Here is a 23,567-nt window from a genome sequence, read left to right as displayed (position 1 = left end):
GAATAAACTAGGGCTGACACCTTACTCCTGTACATGTATTTTTTTGTATTTCTCATTTCCTGGGGGGAAAAAAAATATCACTGATGGTGTGTGAACTCACAACCTTTCCTCATGCTATAGGAATGTATTTGTTATTTCTCTCAACATCGTACTGCACTCCTGAAAGGTTTTCTTTTGTGGCAATTGCTGTTTTTTGCTGAGCCCATTGCATTCCCAACAATCTGGGGCGGGTCGCATCCAGTGTCTTGGCTCAGTGGAGATGTTCCCAGTGCCAAACTCAGTTCTGTAGCAGCCCCTTCCCCAGCTCTGCTCCCTTCCCTGGCCACGCTCCAGCCCCTCAATGTCTTTGTTATCCTGAGGGCCCCAAAGCTGATGCCAAGATCTGAGGTGCCTCAGCGGTGGATGGTCACTGCCCTGCTCCTGCTGGCCACACCAGGGCTGGAACAGAACACGTTGTCTCTCTCTGGCAGCCTTTCCACCAAAGTCCAATAAGTTCTGAAGTGAAAGGTGCTTTTGAGGAATGATTAGAGAAAAGGCAAATCTCAGCTGAGGTAAATCACATCCTCAATAACACAACCTGTGAGTGCCGGTATTTCGGGTGAATTTATTGTAAAGTGAGAAATTTACGTATGAAGCCACTGTCTTTGGACAAAACTGAGTATTGAGTGCTGGGTCCAGCTTCCCACCGCCAGAGGAGAATTCCCTTGGGATAAGGATGCCACATCCAGCCCCAGTGAGGGGAAATCTTTCTCAGAGGTGAAGGCTGTGCCAGAATCGAGGGGTGTCAGTGACCTTGGCCCCACGCAGGGCAGGAGAGGCCATTTCATCCTGTTACCCAGCTAAGGCTTTGTGTCAACACACCTTGCTTGTCTTGGCGTGTGCTGCATTCCCGCAGCTTTTCCTGCCTCCCACTCTCCTGTGGACAATGGTCTTAGCGGAGAGCTTTTCTCAGCTGCCAGCAAATCCCTTTGACCTCAGCAGTATGGGCAGGGTCACGCAGAGTGCCACCAGCTCCCTTTGAACATTTGTCATCACAAACGCGGGAGTGGCCTTGGGACTGAGCTGTCACTACTGTTGCCTTTAAATTTAATCTAAATTTTGGTGGTAAAATCAGTGCAGTGAGACACATGAAGTGTGCAGTGTGGCTCAGTTGAAGTGCAGAGAAGAGGATAGGACCCTGTAGGCTGCCAAATTAAAGTGATTTATTCCCAGCTGAATAGTGGCTATGAAATTAGTCTTAATGAAATAAATTACCTGTGTTAGACAAATGATAGTGGGTATTTACTGAAATATTTACAATGAAGTATTTAAATTAATAGGGCAAAATCAAGGTTCAACTCATTGAGACAAGGGTGACCAAGACATGAGGTTAATCAAGCCAAAGCAACACAATGTCACCATGACTTCCTTATACCTGCATTTTCTTTTCTCCTTGCATTTTAGTATCACTTAAGGGCCATTGAGTTTCATTAGGAAGTGCAAAAATTCTCTTAGGCAGTTTTTTGTGTGAGATAAATCCAGATTAACGGAAAATATTAAAAATGCTGTTTTATGCAACACCTTTCCTTTTTTAAGACTTGAAACTTCTAAAAATCTGATCCAGTGAAGTGGTTTTTCTCAGTCCTGTGGGAAATCAGATTTATATTTAAGTTTCATATATTAAATTTCCTTAAATACTAAAAATCTATGGTTAGCCTCATGAAAACTCATGTCAATCAGAATTACTCCTTTCATTGTGGTCAAAATACATTGTATTTTAAGTTTTTCTTCATGCATAAGCTACTGAAGAATCTAAATAAAGTGCAAATCTGTAATAATTGAAAGAGCAAGTTTTTTATGGTGGGGAATTTTTTCGAGATAGAAATGGTTGGATAAATATGAAATTGAAAATGCCAGGTATTTCAGTTCCCATAGAAGCTATCAGAGGAGGAAATAGACAAAATATACATTTTAGCAATTACAGTTTCTATACAACCATATTAACCATATTCTACAGTATTTTTAGAAGAGGTTCTTCACCCAGAGGGAGGTTGGACACTGGAACAGCTCCTCTGGTTACAGCACCAAACCTACTAGAAGTGCCTGGACAACACTATAAGTTAAGTGGGTTAATTGTAGGTAGTCCTGTGAGGAGCAGGGAGCTGGACTCAAACATCATGGATTGTTTCCAAATCAAGATATTTTATGATTCTATGATAACACTTCACCTTTTTTGTAAAACCTGTTTCGTTTCACAAAGTGTCCAACAACTGGATAATTAATTAAGAGCTGCCCATCCTTGCTAACAACTTGAAAAATCAGTGAACAAGACTTTGGACTTTTTTTTTTACCATCAGGCAGATATTAAAAAAGTTGTCAAGATTAAATTTGGGTAAGGACCTAGAAGGGCCAGAAGGTCGTGGCTCATTTTTCAGAGGGATCTGACACAGGTCTGGTTCCTTTTTCTTGCTTCCTGTCCCTAAGCTGCAAAAGACTTCTACCTCTAAACCTTTGCATTTGGTTTATCCTGGTTACCTCGCTCAAATAAATGATCCTCAGGTGTTCAATAAAAGCTTTGTCAAGGTGAGATATGTGGGATTAAGACCTTAAGTTCAGGAAAAGTCTCCTGTGTGAAAGTTTGTTGGTTCTGTGAGGGCAGAATGTGCCTCAGGATTGATTTTGTTGCTCCTCCCAAGCCTTGGTAGTGAGCAAATAAAGTTGGTTAAAAGAAGTTACAGGTAGTAATAGTGATAGTAATGTAACAGGATGGACTCTGAGTGACACTGCTTAAAATGCTCTAAAAGATTTTGAATCTTAGTGGGAAGGAAGTTTGCCATGTCAAATATGGATTAAACATAGAGAAAGAAGAGAGAAACGCTGCATAGGACAGAGATGTGGTTACAATGTGGGAATTAAGAGAGGCATAATGCTGTTGAGAAAGGTGTTTTGTAGTTCAGGGGAGCACTTTTCAATCTGACAAAATTAAAAACTCACTGTGGCTCCTCTTGAGCAAGCAAAGTTATTGCCTTGTACAGAAGCAAGTGGTGCTGGCATCATAGTGACTGCCACACTTCTCTCCATGCCACCGCTTGTGAGAACACTCCCACTGGTGTTCCTCATTCCTCCTGCACTGCACCTCATCCATGATGATTTTTCCCGGGCTGTGAGCAAAAATCACATCTCCTGAAGGTGATGCAGCACGTCCACAAACCTGCTGGTTGCAGACAGGTGCTGTATCACTTTTGTTCCAGAAACCATCACAAATGTTCCTCAGGCTCTTTTGAAAAATGTTTCAGCCTGCCCTTAGCACCGGTTCCGCCCATTCACCACCCTCACTGACATTTATTTGAAGGAGAAAAGATAATTTCCCTGAACCCGGGCATTTCATGGAAAGACAGAATCAGAGATTTATGCAAGGTGATTTATGCTGCTTGAAGCAGGTTGTTCTGGGTCATGTCTGTAGGAGCACTGAATACCTCCAGCGTTTTGCTCTGTACATATTCTGTTCTGAAACATCAGAGCAGGGTATTAAATGCAATTACACAAATGTAAGAAGTTTGCCTCTTCCTTCAGATCCTGTGCCAGCTGTGAACAAAAGAATCAGTCACTTCTAGGTGGAGTTTGAATCACTGCAGTAACAACTACATCTAGCAAGGAAATGAGGTATTGCACATGGTGCTGAAGATATTGTTGAAACAATAAGATCCAGATAAATGCACCTTGTTTCAGGACTATTACGCAGGTCTACAACAGAAGTCAGACCAATCTTGAAATGCTTTTTTTTAATGACTATAAGGGAAAATATGAATTTATATAGTGTTGGTAGTAACAAGGTTGTATAAATGAAACAATGTGGTCACTAAAATGAAAATCCAAGGCAAATCAAAGTAAAGCCAGAGCATTTGATCTGATAGGGTTTGATACTACAGAGGAAATGTTGCTGAAGGGCAAGAAACTGAAAGAGCAGCAATAGCCAATGTAATTTCACAGAGTGGAGATACTTTTAACTTCTATAATGTTCTAGTAACTTTTTTTTGCAGGAGTTCCTTTCTAGTAGTGTCATTTTTTGAGTACTTTGGTAATTGTTTGAAGCCCTTCTCTTCTGTGGGACCAGTGGTTAACCCCTCCCTTTGGATATCCCAGGGCAGCCCAAGAGGAACCAGGGAGAAAACATTACCAGGGCACTCAACTGCCTTATCTGCAGTAAATAAAATGCTATTTTTTTCCCAAAATACAGTGCCAGGAACCCCTCAAGCCTGCCCAGATTCTCGCCTGTGTTTCAAACAGTTAATTTCCAGCTTGATTTTTGTCACCCCAGCTGTCATACTGCTGCCTTTGGGCAGCACCTCATGTGACGCCCGGGTGAATCCTTGCGGTGCTGGCAGGGAGCAGCCCTCTTGTCCTCCCCAACAATGCATTCCTTAGCGAAATCCAGTGAACTTCTGGAACAAAGAGGGCTTGTCTCACGCTGGCAAGGCTCAGATCAAGTGTTTACTCTGTGTGCTTAGAGTGCTGCTCTCAAACCAGCGTTGCCCTGAACCTCGAAGGGAAACTGAAGCAGCAGGTTCTGGCCACCCTCCTGCAGCTGGGGCCATGTAGGAATGCACCTCACAATGGTGGAGTGTCTTAGTTTGGAAGGACAGGTGTCTGCCAGGGAAAAGCTGGAGCTTCCCTTGGAATGGAGAACGTAAACCCCCTCCCTCTGAATTGTTATCATTTTGAAATTAAGGAGCTTTCAGACAAAGATATGGGAATAGGAGTAACAGTTCTTTACTAGGAAAATTAAAAACGTTGTTGTACAAAAAAAAAAAAAAAAAAAAAAAAAAAAAAAAAAAAAAAAAAAAAAGTCAAATTAACAAAAAGAAAAAAAACAACAACAAAAAAACCCCACTGACAGAGTCAGAACCAACCACCAACCCTGTTGGTCAGGGTGTTAGTAGCAATCCAGTTAAATCCTCCTGTGGTGACAAATGTGGTTCTGTTGGAGCAGAGATGATCCTGTAGAAAGGTCCAGTGGCAGTGAGATGGGTACGATCTTCCTCTGGGAATCCAGTGCAAACAGGCTGTGCTGGTGTACAAATCCCAGATTTTATCCAGCTGGGAATGCTGGGCTCCTCCCCTGGGTGGAGCATCTCCCAATGGATGACGGAATTGTATCAGGCCTGCAGTGAGCCTCGATGGCCCATGAACAGCAGAGATCCCTGCAGGGAGGATGGGTGTGGAAGAGACAAAGAACACTGCCACACCTGGTTTAACAGCTGCCCAGAAGACAGAAGACACCTGCCCCCTCCTCCCTGGAGCCATGAGGAATGGGTTATAGAAGAGATAAAGAAAGAAACATCTCCCCAACCGGTTTCAACAGATGGGAATAGAATACATCTTTCATTGAACTCAAGACACCCACAGTAGCAGGGGTTTCCATATTAGGGAAGGATCTGGGTTTCACTCTTTGTCTCATGTATAAGGTAAAAACCCAAAGACTTCGATGCTTTTCTTACCTTATTTGGCCATGTGCCAGCACAGAGGTGCCCAGTTGGATCTTTGGAGCTGTACCCCCAAATCTGTTGCTATTTCTACTGGGCAGGATGCCAAGAATCCCACCCCAGTCCTTACATACTTAAAGGAGAGCACAAAGGCCCTCCTGGTATTTTTGGGGTGTTTTAGCAGGTGCAAGGATCCTCCTTGTGCCTGGCAGGGCTTTTTCCTTTGTTCTGTATAGTTTGTTATTTTCATCCTAATTAAAACATTTTTTGCTTCTCAAACATCTCCACTGATGCCATCTTGCTAATATTTTTAAGCTTATTTAAAAACATTTAAAAATATTTTAAAGCATTTTAAAATATTTTTAAATTTTAATTTAATATTTTAAATTTAAATTTAATTATTAAATTACATTATATTAATTCAATAATTATATTAAGTTATAAATTTAATATAATATTTTAATATTATATTAAATAGTAGGGACTTATAACACTCTGGCTCGTAGTAGCTGTGTCAGGGCTACACCTTTGGATTTCTGAGCCTAAATTGGAGATATCAAGATCCAACATTTGGGACAGAAGGTCTGGATTTGCCAAACAATCATGGAATCACTGAGGCTGGGAAAGACACACCTTTGCATGGAGGCACAGAGCCCTCATGTGAACACAACTCAGTTTTCATCCTCTCTCATGCATAAAAGCCCTACTTGAATCCAGGCTTAGCAGTAGAAGATGGGAACTAATGCCAGATGCTTCCAGAACACCTCAACATCACCAGTCAGTCACTAGGAGGAAATAGAGACTCCACCTCTCTGAAACGATGGTTCCTGAAAACTGAGAAAAATACAGGAAAAAAAGTGACAGTTGTTCAGACTTGGCAGATTCCTTAGAACAGCAGCAGTACAATTAATATCTATATTACACCCTGTGACTAATCCACTTATTTAATTTAAAAAAAAAAAAAAGGAAAAAATTGGTTGGATGGGTACCAGGTGATTCAGGGCAAAGGAAGTGCTCCAAGTGCTCTCGGAAATGGAAACAGCTCTCACTCCAGTGATGCAGACGGGTCCAGTTTCCTCAGCCAGGAGAGGTTTCATTAAAATAGACTTCTTGTGTCATGAGTCTGAGAGAGATCTCCTAATATTCACAAGCTCCTGTGTCAATTTGTCCCCTTAGTTTTTGCTGTCTAGATAAAAACAGCCAAAAATTTTAAAAATACAGTGGGGAGATTCTAGTGCAATCCTGTCAAAAAAGCTTGGTTGTGACTTGGTGAGTCTGATGGAGTTAACTAGGAAAATAAAATTATCAGTTGAGTGAAACAATCTCCGGGGTATATTCTTTTAGTTATATAATTGGAATTTGGTGCAGGCAGTGGGGCTTGGGCATTAAAGGACCCCTAAGGCAGAAGTGGGAGCAGAAGGTTCTGCTCAGCTGCTGAATTCAGCTTGATGTCAATGGATATCCGTGGGGTTCCATGGGATAGCGTGGGGAGAAAGTAATGAAAACAAAAAAAATGGTGTTTCTCACCCATACCCTGCAAACACTAATTAGCTTTTTGAAATATCGATCTGCATGAGGATTTGTTACTTGCTGGCTATGAGATGCAGGAACAAAACAATGTTTATTTATATCCAGTTATAAATATTTTGGTGGCAGGTTCCTGGGAAGGAGGACTACAGAGTTGAATTATCTGCTTCATACTCCAAAATTAGAATAGAAGGATAAACAGAACAGGAAATCCAGCAAACAAACAAGCAAACAAGGACTTCGTTTCTGAGCTTTGATTTAACCCCAGTTCTGGCCAAATAGGTGGCTTGGTAGCACTGGGAACAGCATAAAGTCAACAACCCATAGACCCCATGCAATGATTTACTAAATATATATATATGTACTTTAAATCAAATTGCTTTTGATCCCTCTCTTCCAATTAAAGAAACCTTCAGGAGAGTTTCTCAGAGTTGTGCAGTTTTGTCAGAGCTCTGACCACCTTCAGCTGTTTGCTCATTCCCCCTTCCCAGCAGGATGGGAACTGGGGCAAAATAAAATAAAATAAAATAAAATAAAATAAAATAAAATAAAATAAAATAAAATAAAATGTTTTGAGCCCCCCAGCCTCCTCACTGGCATAGCAGCACGAGGAGCTGTTAAATCCTTGACTGAGTGTGAGAGTTGCTCAGAACCATCCCTGTTCTCGATATTATTCTCATCCTAAATTCTATCAGGGCACGGTGCCAGCTGCTAAGAAGAAAATTACCTACCCCGGCCAGAACCACTGCAAGGGTGTAATTCAATCATTGGGCTGACACTTCCAAGGGATTTTTTCACGGTGCTGCAAATGAAATATTTATTATTGGTGCTGAGATGATCAGTTGAGTGCATACTGCTGAGTGAACAAGCACATGCTGGATGGTTGAGTTGTGACAGACACACCAGGAGGAAATGAAATAACCTAAGACCAAAGTCAGACAGTGATTTGAAGGAAGAAAGCTGCCAAGTGATGGTTGGTGTGTCTTGTCTGAGGGCAGAGGAGGTGACAAAAATAAGCAGCTCCCAGAAAAGTCATTTAAAAAGAGCAAGGGAAGTGTCCTTCACATGCTCCTGGTTCTTGACACCCTTGTGTTCACCGGCACCAGCCTTCACTGTGAGACTGGCATAACACTGATCCCCTACAAACCAAACAAAAAAACCAAAACAAAAGGCCAAATAAACAATTTTAGCTTACATTTTGCCTCTAATTCTTTGTGTTTTTTAACTAGGACATGAAAGGCAAAAAATCCCAGGTCTTGCTTTTCATGTTTTCATGCACCAGTGATAGATGTTTATGTGGCATTTGGCTGTTTGCATTTCCAGCATATTTCAGTCTGATTTATGAATGTGCACAAGACATTCTGAAAGGCTGGGTAACTCCTGAGAAGCCAAACTCCTCACAACCACAAAGCATACAATCATGGAGGGGAAAAAAATTAAATAGTTTTGTGATCAGCAACCAAAAGCAATAAAAATCCGACAGAATTCCTCCTTCTGGAAAGCAGATATGAAATATCTTTCACCGCTTGGCTGACATTTGGGTGAGAGTTGAATCTTCTCCTGGCTGAGATTCAATCTCTGGGATGACATTTGTGCTTTTTGCCTGGTTCGGGATGTATGTTAATGGGAAGGTTACTGATTAATATAACAAGACTTTAGAATAGATTGTGTGTTTCAGCCTTAAAGATTGCAATGTCTTTAACAGCTCAGCGTATTTTGAATTTGGATTTGTTCAATCTAGAAAAGTTAAAAGTTAATGGAAAATATATTAATCAATGCTCAAAATAATTAGAATATTGTAAAGCCACAAACCCAGTGGTAAGATCAATTTTTACATTTCCTTTCCAGAGATGATCCATTCTCACCAAATTAAAGCCTCCTTCCTTTCAATAATCCTTGAAATATTTCTTGATGCCTCATTCACATTTTCACTCCAGCACCAAACAACTTGTGGCATGAAAGTTGGAATTATTTCTTAATCCCTTAAGAGGTGCTAGGATTGCAAAGCCGTTCTAAGGCATTGCAGCAGAATTTATTATAGATAAATATATCAGAGCTTCCCACAAATTGCACATGTGAAATTGTCATCAGTGAAGCATTTTGGTGGGTCTTGATATGTAAGGTTTGCCCTGCATTCATCCAGTGAGTGATGCTGACCTTTGCTCTGACATTATCCCATGTGAAAGCAGCTTCTTCTGTACCAGTCTTTCAGGGAAACCATCAAGAGCAGAAACAAGTGTCAGGAAAAACATCAAGAACAGAAACAAGTGCCAGGAGGGTGACAGCACCAACCACTGGTGTGAGGGAATTGTCAGCAGCAGGGGGAAGATATTTAAATATTTATATTAAGATAAATTTTGTATTAAGATAAATTTTATATTAAGATAAATTTTATATTAAGATATTTAGAAGTTCCTTGTGTAGTGTTTCAGAAGCAGGGGCTCAGACCATCACTTGGAATTTTTAATCAAACAGACCACACTCTTCAACCCAGTAAAACATTTGTATATTAAGCACAGAGACATTAATTTGAGAGACAAAATGGATTTATTGCTTTGTAAACATTCCTTCCTCCAGTTATAAATTATGCTGCTCACAGAACAGATTAATTTTAGCTTGGAAATCTCTGGATTTTTTAAATAAGCATAGATCCATCATTGTTTCAATGAGAAATACAGCACTAAAAGCAAAAGTCAAAATAATTAGAATATTGTCTAGACACAGTTCTGGTTGCTAGAAGAGCCCAGCCCTATGAGTTAAACTTACTGGGGTTTGATCTCAGTATATTGAAGATCAAGGCACAAAGAGCTCCAGTGCTAAAGGGATGGCTCCCAGATCAAAGTCAGATTAGCCAACTCACAGATTCATTGCTTTCAACTATTTGCACAGGCTTCATACTAGCAGGGATGACAACTCAACTAAGTAAACTGCATAAGCAGAAGACAACAGAGGGAATGAAATATTTCTCAAGAAATCTGAGACTTTGCTCCCAGCTGGCTGTCATGGAGTCATGGGATCATTTAGGTTAGAAAAGACCTTTAAGATTATCGTGTCCTACCATTAAAGTAGCCCAGATAAGTCCACCCACAAACCATACACCCAAGTGCCATCAAATTCACAATCAGATCGGAGCTAATTAGCACAATTCACGGAGTTATAGCACTAAGATGGATTACAGGCAGCTCTCCTTTGGGACAGCCAGAGAAGTTACACTTTTTAAAAATGCAGGTGAAAGCAGAAGCTTGCAGAAGGTGTCGATCTCTTCCTTTTATGGCCAAGTTGGCAAAAGCAGGTTTCAGTGAGAGGCGACAGAGCTATGGCTTTTCCCGAAGCCCGCTGGTCATTCTAGAGGAAATGTGACAGGAATCTTTTCGGCTTTCTCGGTGGTCCCACTTGGAGCATCCCCTTCTCGGAGCTGAAGGGGTCCGACCACCACATCCACTACTTCCTCAGCAGAACTGGTGTCTCTCTTGGCCCTGGAGCTGCAGCCCCTGTAGCAGTGGGATGAGTAGTCCCCGAGCCTGCAGACCAGCATCTGGCACTTGAGGTACACTGACGGGTGCCGGCTCATGAACTCAAAGGCATTAAATTTGAATCGAGCAAAGTGGCTGGAAGGGGAGTAGTACGTGGCATAGGAATAATCTCTAGGACACCTAGAAGGGAGCACAAAAAGGGAATTAGTCTTCATGGATGTGCACATGCATGTTCCTGCAAAATTAAAATTCAAATGATTCAATTTAGTGTTATAAATTCCTGCAAAATTCAGATTAAAACTGAATTATATTGTAGTCACGTACTAGGAAAGCAGTGGGATAAAAATGTAACTATCATAGCAGAGAATGGACTTTAAAAATATAGATTTTTTTAAAGAAGCAGATGGAGTATTGGCAAATCTTCTTTTTCCAAGAGAAGGACACTTAGAATGGTGAAGAGGGAAAAACAGACTGCCAGTAACGTCAATGTTATACAAGGCATAAAAATTATTCTAATGCTTGACCTGGTTTTACTAAAATATTTAACTCCTAGGATAACAGTTCCTATTGCCAGTTTTCACTGTCTTGTCTACTTTTCTCCCACTGCTTTGAATTTTGCTCGCAGGACAAAGATGGAGTAAAGTGAAATGAAGTGATAGTAAGGTCTAAATACAAATCCTTATTTCCAGGCTCATACTGTAAAAATTAAAAAAAAAAAAAAAATCAAAGGCCACATTTGACAGTCTGTTTTCAGTGAGTTCTAACCCCATTCAGGTTATCTGTATTATTTAAAATAAATGTGGATGGCAGGTGTGCTTCTATCAGCTTGAAAAAAGCTCTTACCCATTCCTGACTAAGTAATAGGCCAGCGTGTTAAAATCATGAGGGTCAGGTGACGCCACACATGTGTCCACAACCACCTTCAGGTTTGGGTCGGAGCTGCGAAGACAAGCTTGGAGGTACAGGTTTTGGTTGAGGTCGATGTAGTAGGGAGAGCTGCGCACTTGCCGCAGGAAGGCTGGGGAATCGTAGAAGGTGATGTTCATGTCGTATCTTCCAAACTGGTACTCGTTCACGTCCACAGTGTCCTCAGCAGCGTACATCACCTGCTGCCAGCTCTTCCTCAGCATTTTGCAGCTGACGTGCAAGTTGATGTTCTTCTTCCTCTTGATTATGTACCCGGAGGACACAAGCCTGATCGTGTTGGAGTAGTTGATGGTATCGTTGTTCTCCTGTTCAGCGATGCAATTTAAAATCAGGAATTGTGTAGAGAGTGGTTTCTCCGGGGAAGAGGAAAACCTCAGCTTAATGCCCTGGGAAACCCCTTTCTAAGTACAGTAAACAAGAGGCTTACTCCCATGTTCCCTCAGCTCAAGTGTGAAAATCATTGCTAGAACGTTCCTCGTTCTTTGTGTTACCATAGGTTGATTTTTGGTGCAGTAATTTTAATATTCCTAATCATTCTTCCCTATTGGGCCCTTCCCTCAGACCCCGCCTTCACTCCGCCCCACACTGAGATGTATAAATACTCCTGTCTGAGCCTGGACTGCCTTTTGCCTCTTGTTCCTGCCTGTTCCTCTTTGCTCCGAGTATAGTGAACACCCTATTTTTTATTTTTGCATTAATAAAATTTTGTTTCTGGACAATTGGATCAAGGCTGCATCTATCAAGTCACCATAGGGGAAGAGTCCCAAGGACACTCAAAGGAGTCCGATTGTCCAGGTTCGGACCCCCAGAAGTTTCGGAATTGAGGTTTTGTCACATTCCAAATAAGTTCTAAGTTTTGCTAAGCTTAGATATGCAGTTGAGTGCCCGTAACAGGGGCTGTACCTCTTGTATTGTCCCGCAGCCGTTGTAGGGAATGTTGAATACAACCTCCTGCGACGTGACTGTCGGTCTGCAGCGACTGTCCTGCAGGGTGACCCTCTCTGTTGAGTAGCCCTGAGACTGGAGGTAGCGTCTGCTGACCACTACGTGCATGTAGTCTGGCAAGCACTGAATGGCTGGTAGAAGAGGAAGGTACAATATATATGTGATTTTAGGAATTTGGTAATGATTACAGGCAGGGGGTTTTTTCTTAATTTAGAAGTCAGGCAGTTCCCACCCCAACCCACTGTACACATCATTCAATTCCCACAAATACCTTTAAATTTACACAGATATCTATTTTGCAAAAAAAAAAAAAAAAAAAAAAAAAAAAAAAAAAAAAAAAAAAAAAAGGCAATAAATAAAAAAGGCAATAAATAAATAGGCTTTTCTGTTGAGAAACACTGTCCAGGAACTTACTGGTGTTGTGACCTGCTGGAATGGAGGAGTAATGAGCCTGAAACCCTCTGAAGGAGTATCTGGAATCACTGTGGAAGCGAACACTCAGCATGTTTGAAGAGGACACATATGTGGGAAAGGAACCAGAACAGAATCTCCCAAGAAGAGGGGAAGAGTGAAGAGGTCCATCATAGACTTCAATGTAGTCATGCTGGCACGTCCCGCTTTGCATCCTGGTAGAAAAACATCAGCACCTTGTCAAATCCATGTCAAAACCTCTGATTTCACTGCCTAATATGTGATAAAGTCAGCATTTAAAGTTTTCTCAGCACAAATTTTACTTTGCTTTTATGCAGCTTTAGCAGAAAACGGTGAGTAAAAAATGCATCGGCAGTCCAGATTTTGATCTGGTCTTCCAACTCTGGATGTTGTTGGAAGTATCTTTAAAATTGAGAAGGTTGCCTGTTTCAGATTAGATTTCAAACTTCTCAAGTAAGTTTTGACTTTGATATTTGCCCAGGAAATCAATGTTTTACTTACGCAATATCTCTAAATGTGAGTGTTACACGGAAATTGTTCTCTACTTGTATTTCCCACACACAGTCAGCGTCATTTGGATAACTTCCAGGATAGTTGGGGCTCTGCAGCATCCCGGAGGAATCTGAGACGGAGCCACCACAAAAATAAGGTGCTGCAGAAAGAAACGGGAAAGAATTTACTTACAGGAACCTCTGCAAAAATGTGCTTGAGCTGTATGTTCCTTATCCACAGCTATCAAAAGGCAGATCCCCCGCTGACTGCAGGTGATAGTCTATAGGTGCCAAATCAAAACTAATATTTGTTTTCACTCTACGTTTGCTTTCATGCTGGATTTGGAATTCATGCAGTGGTGGATTTCCATCCATGGTGTCAGACTACCCTCTTCAGGCTGGGCTGGTAACACCTGGAAGCTTTCTGCCCCTTTTTAGAGTTGAGGTCAATTCTGGGAGGTGCCCTGACAGTTGAAATGGAAGTCCCTTCCTCAACAGACAGCCCCTCATCAGTTTCTCTGCTGCTTCTCGTTATCCCCCTAAGGTCTTTGGAGGATAAATAAGTTGCAAGTTTTCTGGTCTCAGACTGAAATAAGCACTTCAGGCTGCTGGGAAAATTCTTAAGTACAGATATAGCTGCAAAAACCTTTAGTATTCCTGTCAGCATGAATGACATAATTCTTGTTAAACACACAGATAATCCTAAAAGTGTCTTCACAGGAAGGTGAGCACAAGCTCTGAACATAAATCCTACAAGATTTGACATGTAAAGATGAAAATCCATTTTATATTCTGCTTGAAAAAGATAAATCACATTTGCAGTGGTATTGTCATAGAGGCAAAAGTCAAAATTACAGAAATATGCAACAGGGAGAGAGAGCACAAATTAGCAAGGTGAGAAGAGCCACAGAAGAACATTACCTGGTGCAGGTGTTGAGGTGGCCACTGGAGCTGTGGGTGTGAAGGAAGAGAGACACATGAGAAGTGCAGCTCTTGAGAAAGGTACTGGGCCCTGGACAAGGACAAGGCACAGAGTGCTAAAACGGGGATCACAGGGAGGCAGGGAAGAGGAAAAAGGAGGCCAGGCACAGAGGGCCATGAGATTCATAGGAGACCCAGTTGCCTCCACTGCAAATGATCATATTCTGATTTCTTCTGATCATATCCCAAAACCCAGAGCATGTCTAGGAAACAACTCTGGTGCAACCCATGCAGAAATTGAAGGGGTGAAGGCAGAAGGATCCCTGGGCATGTTGTTCCTGGTAGCAGTGAGAGGCAATCCCTCTGCAAAGCCTTTCACTAAACCAGCAATGGCTGCAGAGGTCCTGGAGTCAAGTCATAGCTGCCCCGTTTGCCAGCCCTTCCTCATGCTCTCTTTGCATCCTCACTTTAGTTTGTGAAGGTCAAACTGGAGAGGCACAGGGCTGGGGTAGTCCCTGCAGTGCAATCAGCTGTGTGAAGGGAGATGAGGAGCAGTAGGGAGAGCAGTGAGTGAGAGTGGACAGGGTTACCTGGTGTGCTGCTCTTTGCTGTGGTAGCCGTTGTCGTTGTGGTGGTCACTGGTGCTGTGGTGGACACCTTGGTTGTGGCAGGGGCTGGTGCTGTGGTGGTCATTTCCAGAAGGGTGGATGTCCCTGTTAGGGAGGTGATGAGTTCAATGTCAAAGGCCATGAAAGGCAGAGCTGGAGGCCTAATGCCAGGGGAGAGAGAGGAGCTCTTTCCTTCCTTCCCCTCTGCCTGGCCCCAGCCTGCGCCTGCCCCCGGTCCTGCCCCATCCTACCCAAAGAACAATCCCTCAATCCAGAGGGTTGTCCCATCAGTGGATGCCAACGGTAGGAATTGTGGAGAGCCTGCTGTTCTCTCTCTGAGCAAGAATGGTGTTTTTGCATGGCATGGGTTTCAGTCACAGGCAGCAGACAACCCCAGCCTTGTCTCTGCCCTGGCCCAACCCAGAAGCCTCTTAGAATGATAGGCAAAGGGCTTGTGTCCTCTGCTGGCCACCCACCTGCACAGATGACGCTGGCATCCTCCACGTGCCAGCAGTTGTGCACGCCCCAGCCGTTGTGCCGGCACATCCGGAGGGAGGGCTCGTCCCCGCGGCACTGCACGTCGTCCAGGAAGATGCGGCCGGAGCCCGGGCCAAAGCGAGCATTTCGTGGGGCAACCAGTGCAGCCACGGGCTGTCCACAGCCCAGCTGCCGGCACACCACCTGGGCATCCCGCAGGTCCCACTGGTCATCACACACCGTCCCCCACGTGCTGCCGTCGTACAGCTCCACGCGGCCCTCGCAGCCGTTCCTGCCGCCCGACAGCCGCATGCTGGGCCCTGGCACACGGAACATGGCAGGGATTGGAGTCACTCCAACCCTGCATCCACCGCCCCCACCACCTCCCCAAATGTTTTGGAGAGTTTGCTGCACTGATCATGATCTAAGGTGGTGCAGACCCCGAAGACTAGGAGGGGACAGTGGCTGAGCAAAGACCCTGGGTATGGAGATGGCCCATGTGCCCTATCCAGGGACCTGCTGGCAGCTGTTGGTTCTGCTGGGGATAGAAGTGCTCAAGACCCTGAGTCATGTGCAGAAAAGCTCTTTGCTACCCTTGCATGTGGCCCATTCACTGAGGGGGACACTCGTGCACCCTGGAGATGTCATGTACAGAGGGGAACAGCAGCCTTGCACTGCCCAGGATCAGCCCTGTTGGATTCCCCTCTTCTCTCACTGTGCCAGACTGGGGCTGGCTTTTAAAGTGGGCCTAAGCGAGGTGGGCTGGGCTTACCTGTTGTGAGCGGCCATTGAGCAGGAGTGGTTGGCTGGATGACTGCAACAAAGAACAGGGAGTGAAAAACAACTGGGTAGCAAATGTAGCAGGATCGTAACAATGGGCAGGGGCATGGGCATGGGCACGGGCATGGGCATGGGCTTGACATGGACATGGACATGAGTACCCAGGCTGTAGTACTAAAAGGGGAAGACAGCATGGAGTTCTGTCCAGCCATTTCCTCATACAGACACTAGTCTGGTGTGCTCCCAGTCCTGCTCCATTTTTCGTCTCTACAAACTCTCAATCTGCTTTTTACCACCTCGTCACTCAGCCCCAGCTCTGCCAAGAGAAGTCAGGAAGCGTGCTTTTACCGGAGGAAGCCAAAACCCTTCTGGTGGTCTCTGCTGGCCACCCACCTGCACAGATGACGCTGGCATCCTCCACGTGCCAGCAGTTGTGCACGCCCCAGCCGTTGTGCCGGCACATCTGGAGGGAGGGCTCATCCCCGCGGCACTGCACGTCGTCCAGGAAGATGCGGCCGGAGCCCGGGCCAAAGCGAGCATTTCGTGGGGCAACCAGCGCAGCCACGGGCTGTCCACAGCCCAGCTGCCGGCACACCACCTGGGCATCCCGCAGGTCCCACTGGTCATCACACACCGTCCCCCACGCGCTGCCGTCGTACAGCTCCACGCGGCCCTCGCAGCCGTTCCTGCCGCCCGACAGCCGCACGCTGGGCCCTGGCACACGGAACCGGGCAGGGATTGGGGTCACTCCAACCCTGCATCCACAGCCCCCACCACCTCCCCAAATGTTTTGAAGATTTTGCCACAGTGACCATGATCTGAGGTGGTGCAGAACTAAGGGGATCAGGGGAGAGCTAAGAAAAGATCACTGGGATGCACATGGCATATGTGACCTCCCCTGGCCCTTGCTGCTGGTGCCCTTATTGATCTTACTGGGGAAGACATGCTCAAGACCCTGGGTCATGTGTCAAAATGCCCTTTGCTACCGTTGCATGTGGCCCATTCACTGAGGGCAGCGCTCATGCACTCATGCACTCTGGCCATTTCAGGGGCACGTGACACCAACAGCCTTGCACCCACCATGATCAGCTCTGTTGGAGTCCCTTGTTCTATTCTTGTAACCAGGCTGGAGCCTTGCTTTAAAACTGGGAATAAGCAGGTTGAGCTGGACTTACCACTTATGAGTGGACCCTGAGCAGGAGGTGTTGGCTCTGGCACTGCAAAGAAGAAGAGGAAGTGAACAAAAGTGCAGTGAATGCATCAGGCTTTTGGCAAGGATGTGGACATGGTCGTGGACACGGAGATGAAAAGCCAGGGTGGAGGATTAAACGAGGAAGACATTGTGGAGCTCTGCCTCACATTTCTCTCCATCCAGACACAAGCCTGATGTATCCCCCAGTGCTGTCCAAAGTGCTGAACTTGGCAATCCATGCATTGCCAACTTGCTGCTCTGCCCCAACTGTATTGAGAGAGATAAGCTGGCCACCCACCTGCACAGATGACACTGGCATCCTCCACGTGCCTGCAGTTGTGCACGCCCCAGCCGTTGTGCCGGCACATCTGGAGGGAGGGCTCGTCCCCGCGGCACTGCACGTCGTCCAGGAAGATGCGGCCGGAGCCCGGGCCAAAGCGAGCATTTCGTGGGGCAACCAGCGCAGCCACGGGCTGTCCACAGCCCAGCTGCCGGCACACCACCTGGGCATCCCGCAGGTCCCACTGGTCGTCACACACCGTCCCCCACGCGCTGCCGTCGTACAGCTCCACGCGGCCCTCGCAGCCGTTCCTGCCGCCCGACAGCCGCACGCTGGGCCCTGGCACACGGCACAAGGCACAAGGACAAGCTCACACCAGCCCAGCGCTCTGCTCTCCCTATATGGGCCACTGTTACAGGGAGCTGCTGCAAGGCATGGGGCTGGGGGGCTGGAATTACCTGTGGAATATGGCCTGGATGTGGTGGTCTCTAGAGCAGTGGATGCAAGGAAAAATTAGGTGTCAGTGGCAAAGGTTCCAAACAGAGTCAGCACAATGCCATGCAGATGAGAACTGCCCATTTTGTAGGCACCTCTGTCCTGTGATTCCTACAACATCCTGCAGAGCTCTTTACTCATCTGAAATGACCATCTTAACTTTGCTGTTTCACACAGGACTCCCAGGGACCTCTCCTGAATTTCAAAATATTAAAGGCAGCAGCTCTCTTTCTTTCCTCCAATCCCTGTGCCAGAAGATGTCTAGGAAATAGCTCTGGTATGAGGCATACAAGAATTGAGGCAGTTAAGGCCTCAATGCATCCCTGGGCATGTTGTTCCTGGTAGCAATGAGAGGCAATCCCTCTGCAAAGTCTTTCACTAAGCCAGCGATGGCTGCAGAGGTCCTGGAGTCAAGTCACAGCTGCCCGGTTGGCCAGCCCTTCCCCAAGCTCTCTTTGCATCCTCACTTTAGTTTGTGAAGGTCAAACTGGAGAGGCGCAGGGCTGGGAGAGTCCCTGCAGTGCAATCAGCTGTGTGAAGGGAGGTGAGGAGCAGTAGGGAGAGCAGTGAGTGAGAGTGAACAGGGTTACCTGGTATGCTGCTCTTTGCTGTGGTAGCCGTTGTCGTTGTGGTGGTCACTGGTGCTGTGGTGGACGCCTTGGTTGTGGCAGGGGCTGGTGCTGTGGTGGTCATTTCCAGAAGGGTGGATGTCTCTGTTAGGGAGGTGATGAGTTCAATGTCAAAGGCCATGAAAGGCAGAGCTGGAGGCCTAATGCCAGGGGAAAGAGAGGAGCTCTTTCCTCCCTTCCCCTCTGCCTGGCACCAGCCTGCGCCTGCCCCCGGTCCTGCCCCATCCTACCCAAAGAACAATCCCTCAATCCAGAGGGTTGTCCCATCAGTGGATGCCAGCTGTAGAAATTGTGGAGAGCCTGCTGTTCTCTCTTTGAGAAAGAATGGTGTTTTTGCATGGCATGGGTTTCAGTCGCAGGCAGCAGACGACCCCAGCCTTGTCTCTGCCCTGTTCCGGCCAGGGGATCTTGGCTGATCCCAGAGGACTGACCCGGAACCATCTCAGAGTGATACGCCAAAGGCCCAGTGGTCTATTTTGGCCACCCACCTGCACAGATGACACTGGCATCCTCCTCATGCCCACAGTTGTGCACGCCCCAGCCGTTGTGCCGGCACATCTGGAGGGAGGGCTCGTCCCCGCGGCACTGCACGTCGTCCAGGAAGATGCGGCCGGAGCCTGGGCCAAAGCGAGCATTTCGTGGAGCGTCCACGGGCTGTCCACAGCCCAGCTGCCGGCACACCACCTGGGCATCCCGCAGGTCCCACTGGTCGTCACACACCGTCCCCCACGTGCTGCCGTCGTACAGCTCCACGCGGCCCTCGCAGCCGTTCCTGCCGCCCGACAGCCGCACGCTGGGCCCTGGCACACGGCACAAGGCACAACATCAGGCTTCCTCCAACTCTGCACCTGTAACCCTGAACTTCCCAACTGCTTTGCATGTTTTACCACAGTGACCATGAGCTGGAGTAGTGTAAACTCAGAGGGGATTGGGGGAGGATTCTAACTGAGGATAGACTCCAGACATGTAGACAACAGTGTAGGCCTGTCCAGGCCCTTGTTGGTGTCCTGTTGGAGCTGCCTGGGTGCAGAAGTCATTGCTTGACTGTGGTACTTGCACAAAACCCCTTTGAAACCCTTAGGAGTGAACCAACCCCAATGGGGACCATTTGAGCACCATGGAGTTGTCCTGGCCCAAGGGGATCAGCAGCCCTGAACTGAGCAGGATCCGCACTGTTGGACATCCCTCTTCTCATCTTGTGTCAGGCTGGGCCTCGCTTTAAAACTGGGCCTAAGCTGGGTGAGCAGGACCTACCTGTTGTGAGCGGCCATTGAGTAGGAGTGGTTGGATTGGCGGCTGCAAAGAAGAAGAGGGAGTGAACAAAAGCATAGTGAGGCTTGTGGCAGTGTATGGACTGGGATGTGGACATGGTCATGAGCATGGACACGAAAATTTGGGCTGTTGGACTAAAGGGAAGAGAGCTTGGGTCCTGCGTTTCCCCCCATTCCGATACTAGCCAGACCTGTCCTCAGTCCTGCCCTATCCTCCCCAAAGAACCATCCCACCCTCCTGCTCTTTGCCCCCTCATTTACCTACTAAAACAGGGAGTGTGGAAAGCCCAGTGTGCCCTCTCTGTGTAAAATTGAGTCTTTTGCACCACCAGGCTACAGCCCCAGGTGGAAGAAGGCTCCAGCTTTGCATCTGCATTGGCTGTTCCAGGGGAGCTCAGGTGCGCCCAGAGAACAGACTCGGAACCTTCTTAGAATGATATGCAAAGGGCTTGTGTCCTCTGCTGGCCACCCACCTGCACAGATGACACTGGCATCCTCCACGTGCCCACAGTTGTGCTCGCCCCAGCCGTTGTGCCGGCACATCTGGAGGGAGGGCTCGTCCCCGCGGCACTGCACGTCGTCCAGGAAGATGCGGCCGGAGCCCGGGCCAAAGCGAGCATTTTGTGGGGCATCCACGGGCTGTCCACAGCCCAGCTGCCGGCACACCACCTGGGCATCCCGCAGGTCCCACTGGTCGTCACACACCGTCCCCCACGCGCTGCCGTCGTACAGCTCCACGCGGCCCTCGCAGCCGTTCCTGCCGCCCGACAGCCGCACGCTGGGCCCTGGCACACGGCACAAGGCACAACATCAGGTTTCCAACATCCCAGCATCCACAGCTACCTCCACGTCCCCAAATGTTTTGGAGATTTTTCCACAGTGATTTCGATTTGAGGTGGCGCAAAATTAAAGAGACCAAGGAGGGGGAGCGAGATCCCAGGTGGTGCATGGAAGGCTGATGAACAATGAGCAAGGATCTGCTGGGGAGGCCCATGAGAAGAGCCTGGGCATGGTGGGAGCAGCTCAGGGCATGGGGGCACTTGTCAAAAAGCTGTTTTGGCACACTATGATCATGGGACATGCCCGAAGGGGTAGCACTCCTTCCAGATGTTTGAGGCCATGGAGCCTGACAGGGGCAATCTACAAGGGACTGGCCACCTCTGCTTGAAGATTGCAAAGCAACAGCCATGACCTGGCATCAGGACAGATAGCAGTGGCAACCACATGGGCTTGAGGGAAGGGATTGCCCCCATCCACCTGGTACTTGCTGCCCCACAGCCAGGAGCCATGGAGTGCCTGGCAGACCAGGGTTTGGACCGGGCACCGCTGCAGCTGCCATTCTGCAGAGGCTCAGATCCTCCCTGGCAGACTCCCTCAAATGACACAGCCCTTTGCCATGGGCAGAAGGGCCCAGCAGCAACATTGCAGTGAGCAGGCTCAGCCCAGCAGTCTCCCTCTCTTCTGCTCTTGTGCCAGTGTGGGGCTCACGATAAAACTGGCAATATGCTGGGTGGGAAGGAATTACCTGTTGTGTACGGCCATTGAGCAGGAGGAGTTGGATCAGCAGCTGCAAGGAAAAAGAGGGAGTGAATGAAAGAGTACTAAAGGCAGCCAACTTGTGGCAGTGGATGGACAGGGACATGAGCATGGATTAGGTTATGGGCGTGGATGTGGGCATGGATAAGGGTATGGACATGTACATGGACGTGGAAATGCTAGGCTCAAGGAATAGAGGGTGGAAAGGGCATGGAAGTCCTGCCATTGACCTAGCCACACCTCAGCCTGACCTGTCCCCAGCACAGCCCATGCTGTGATCCCACAAACCTACTGTTTGCAACCACACGAAGCACCTACACCTATGAGACTGGAGAGCCTGTTCTGCCCTCTCTGTGCAAAAATGGGAATTTTGCATGACGTATTTCAGCACCAGGCAGCCGTGGACCCCAGGCTCACCTCTCTGCCCTGGCTCTGCATGGTTGCTTACCATGGAGGACACGAGAATCTGTCTGGTGTGAGCTGCTGGGGAGTCTCTGCTGGCCACCCACCTGCACAGATGACACTGGCATCCTCCACGTGCCTGCAGTTGTGCACGCCCCAGCCATTGTGCCGGCACATCCGGAGGGAGGGCTCGTCCCCGCGGCACTGCACGTCGTCCAGGAAGATGCGGCCGGAGCCCGGGCCAAAATGTGCGGTGTCCAGCGCAGCCACGGGCTGTCCACAGCCCAGCTGCCGGCACACCACCTGGGCATCCTGCAGGTCCCACTGGTCGTCACACACCGTCCCCCACGTGCTGCCGTCGTACAGCTCCACGCGGCCCTCGCAGCCGTTCCTGCCGCCCGACAGCCGCACGCTGGGCCCTGGCACACGGCACAAGGCACAAGGACAAGCTCACACCAGCCCAGCGCTCTGCTCTCCCTATATGGGCCACTGTTACAGGGAGCTGCTGCAAGGCATGGGGCTGGGGGGCTGGAATTACCTGTGGAATATGGCCTGGATGTGGTGGTCTCTAGAGCAGTGGATGCAAGGAAAAAATTAGGTGTCAGTGGCAAAGGTTCCAAACAGAACAGAACAGCACAATGCCATGCAGATGAGAACTGCCCATTTTGTAGGCACCTCTGTCCTGTGATTCCTACAACATCCTGCAGAGCTCTTTACTCATCTGCAATTACAATCTTTGCTGTTTCACACACTGAACAATGCGTGAGTGGACAAGGTTACCTAGTGTGCTCCTTTCCGTCTTTCCAATCCATGCTGTAGTGGTTTTCTCTGCTGTCGTCTCTGCTGGGGTGATCATTTCTGTTGAGGTCCTTGTCACTCCTGAGGTGGTTTTCTCTGCCATGAAATTTGTTTCCTTGATCTTCTGCACTGCAGTGGACATCCCTGCTAGGGAGGTAATTCTTAAAATGGCCACAGCATTTGGTATGATGAGCAAGGCTGGATTGTTAATGCTGGTAGAGAGAGTGAAGCTCTGTCCAGTGATTTCCCATAGAGACACCAGCCAAAAATGCTCTGAGTCCTTCCCCAACCTCCCAGCTCTGTGATCCCTCAGTCCTTCTCTTTGCCACCTCTCTAAAACTCTACTCCTGCAGGCCACAAGAGTCTGCTGTGGTCTCTCTTTCCAAGCAGGGCTTTTAATTGGCACGTGCCCAGCTCACCAGGGAGCACCAAGGTTGCTGCTTTGCCCCACATCTACCAGGAGAGGCCAGCATGGCTGCTTTCAAGGGAGGGCACCAAAATCCACCAGTGTGACATGTGCCAAGGGTTAGGGTGACTCAGTAAAGAGATCAGGAGCACTAAGGAGACCAGTGAGTACGAGGTGACAGGGTTACCTGGTGTGCTCCCCTCTGCTCTCATAGCTTTTGTCTCTGAGGTGGTTATCGACGGTGACGTTATCATTGTTGTTATCTCTGGTGAGGTGATCATCTCTGCTGATGTGGACATCTCTGCTGTGGTGGACATCACTGGTGAGGTGGACGTCTCTGCTGAGGTGGACATCTCTGCTGAGGTGGACATCGCTGGTGAGGTGGACATCTCTGCTGAGGTGGACATCACTGGTGAGGTGGACACCTCTGGTGAGGTGGATGCCTCTGCTGAGGTGGATGTCTCTGCTGTGCTAGAGGGTAGCACTATGCTGGTCCAGCTGCTCGGATGTGGTGA

General features: G+C 47.5%; 1 protein-coding gene across 1 annotated transcript in view; it reads right to left on the bottom strand.

Annotated features, from left to right (window-relative positions):
- Window positions 1–10,329: 10,329 nt before the first annotated feature.
- The window catches only part of DMBT1 (deleted in malignant brain tumors 1), a 31,786-nt gene continuing 18,548 nt past the window's right edge, over window positions 10,330–23,567 (bottom strand). Inside the window, exons 14-29 of the mRNA XM_058421564.1 lie at window positions 21,956–22,260; window positions 21,436–21,477; window positions 20,384–20,695; window positions 19,894–19,935; window positions 19,128–19,439; window positions 17,534–17,854; window positions 17,219–17,260; window positions 16,392–16,757; window positions 16,036–16,077; window positions 15,263–15,583; window positions 14,769–14,816; window positions 13,268–13,418; window positions 12,749–12,960; window positions 12,293–12,465; window positions 11,306–11,694; window positions 10,330–10,642 (exon numbers count right to left, since the gene is read on the bottom strand). Of these exons, the coding sequence (XP_058277547.1) occupies window positions 10,330–10,642; window positions 11,306–11,694; window positions 12,293–12,465; window positions 12,749–12,960; window positions 13,268–13,418; window positions 14,769–14,816; window positions 15,263–15,583; window positions 16,036–16,077; window positions 16,392–16,757; window positions 17,219–17,260; window positions 17,534–17,854; window positions 19,128–19,439; window positions 19,894–19,935; window positions 20,384–20,695; window positions 21,436–21,477; window positions 21,956–22,260 (3,391 nt within the window). The remainder of the gene's footprint in view (window positions 10,643–11,305; window positions 11,695–12,292; window positions 12,466–12,748; window positions 12,961–13,267; window positions 13,419–14,768; window positions 14,817–15,262; window positions 15,584–16,035; window positions 16,078–16,391; window positions 16,758–17,218; window positions 17,261–17,533; window positions 17,855–19,127; window positions 19,440–19,893; window positions 19,936–20,383; window positions 20,696–21,435; window positions 21,478–21,955; window positions 22,261–23,567) is intronic.

This window comes from Hirundo rustica, chromosome 8 (assembly GCF_015227805.2).
Source record: "Hirundo rustica isolate bHirRus1 chromosome 8, bHirRus1.pri.v3, whole genome shotgun sequence".
Lineage (NCBI taxonomy): Eukaryota > Metazoa > Chordata > Aves > Passeriformes > Hirundinidae > Hirundo > Hirundo rustica.
The sequence above is the reverse complement of the archived record's forward strand: the minus strand, read 5'-3'. Positions and strand labels throughout refer to the sequence as shown.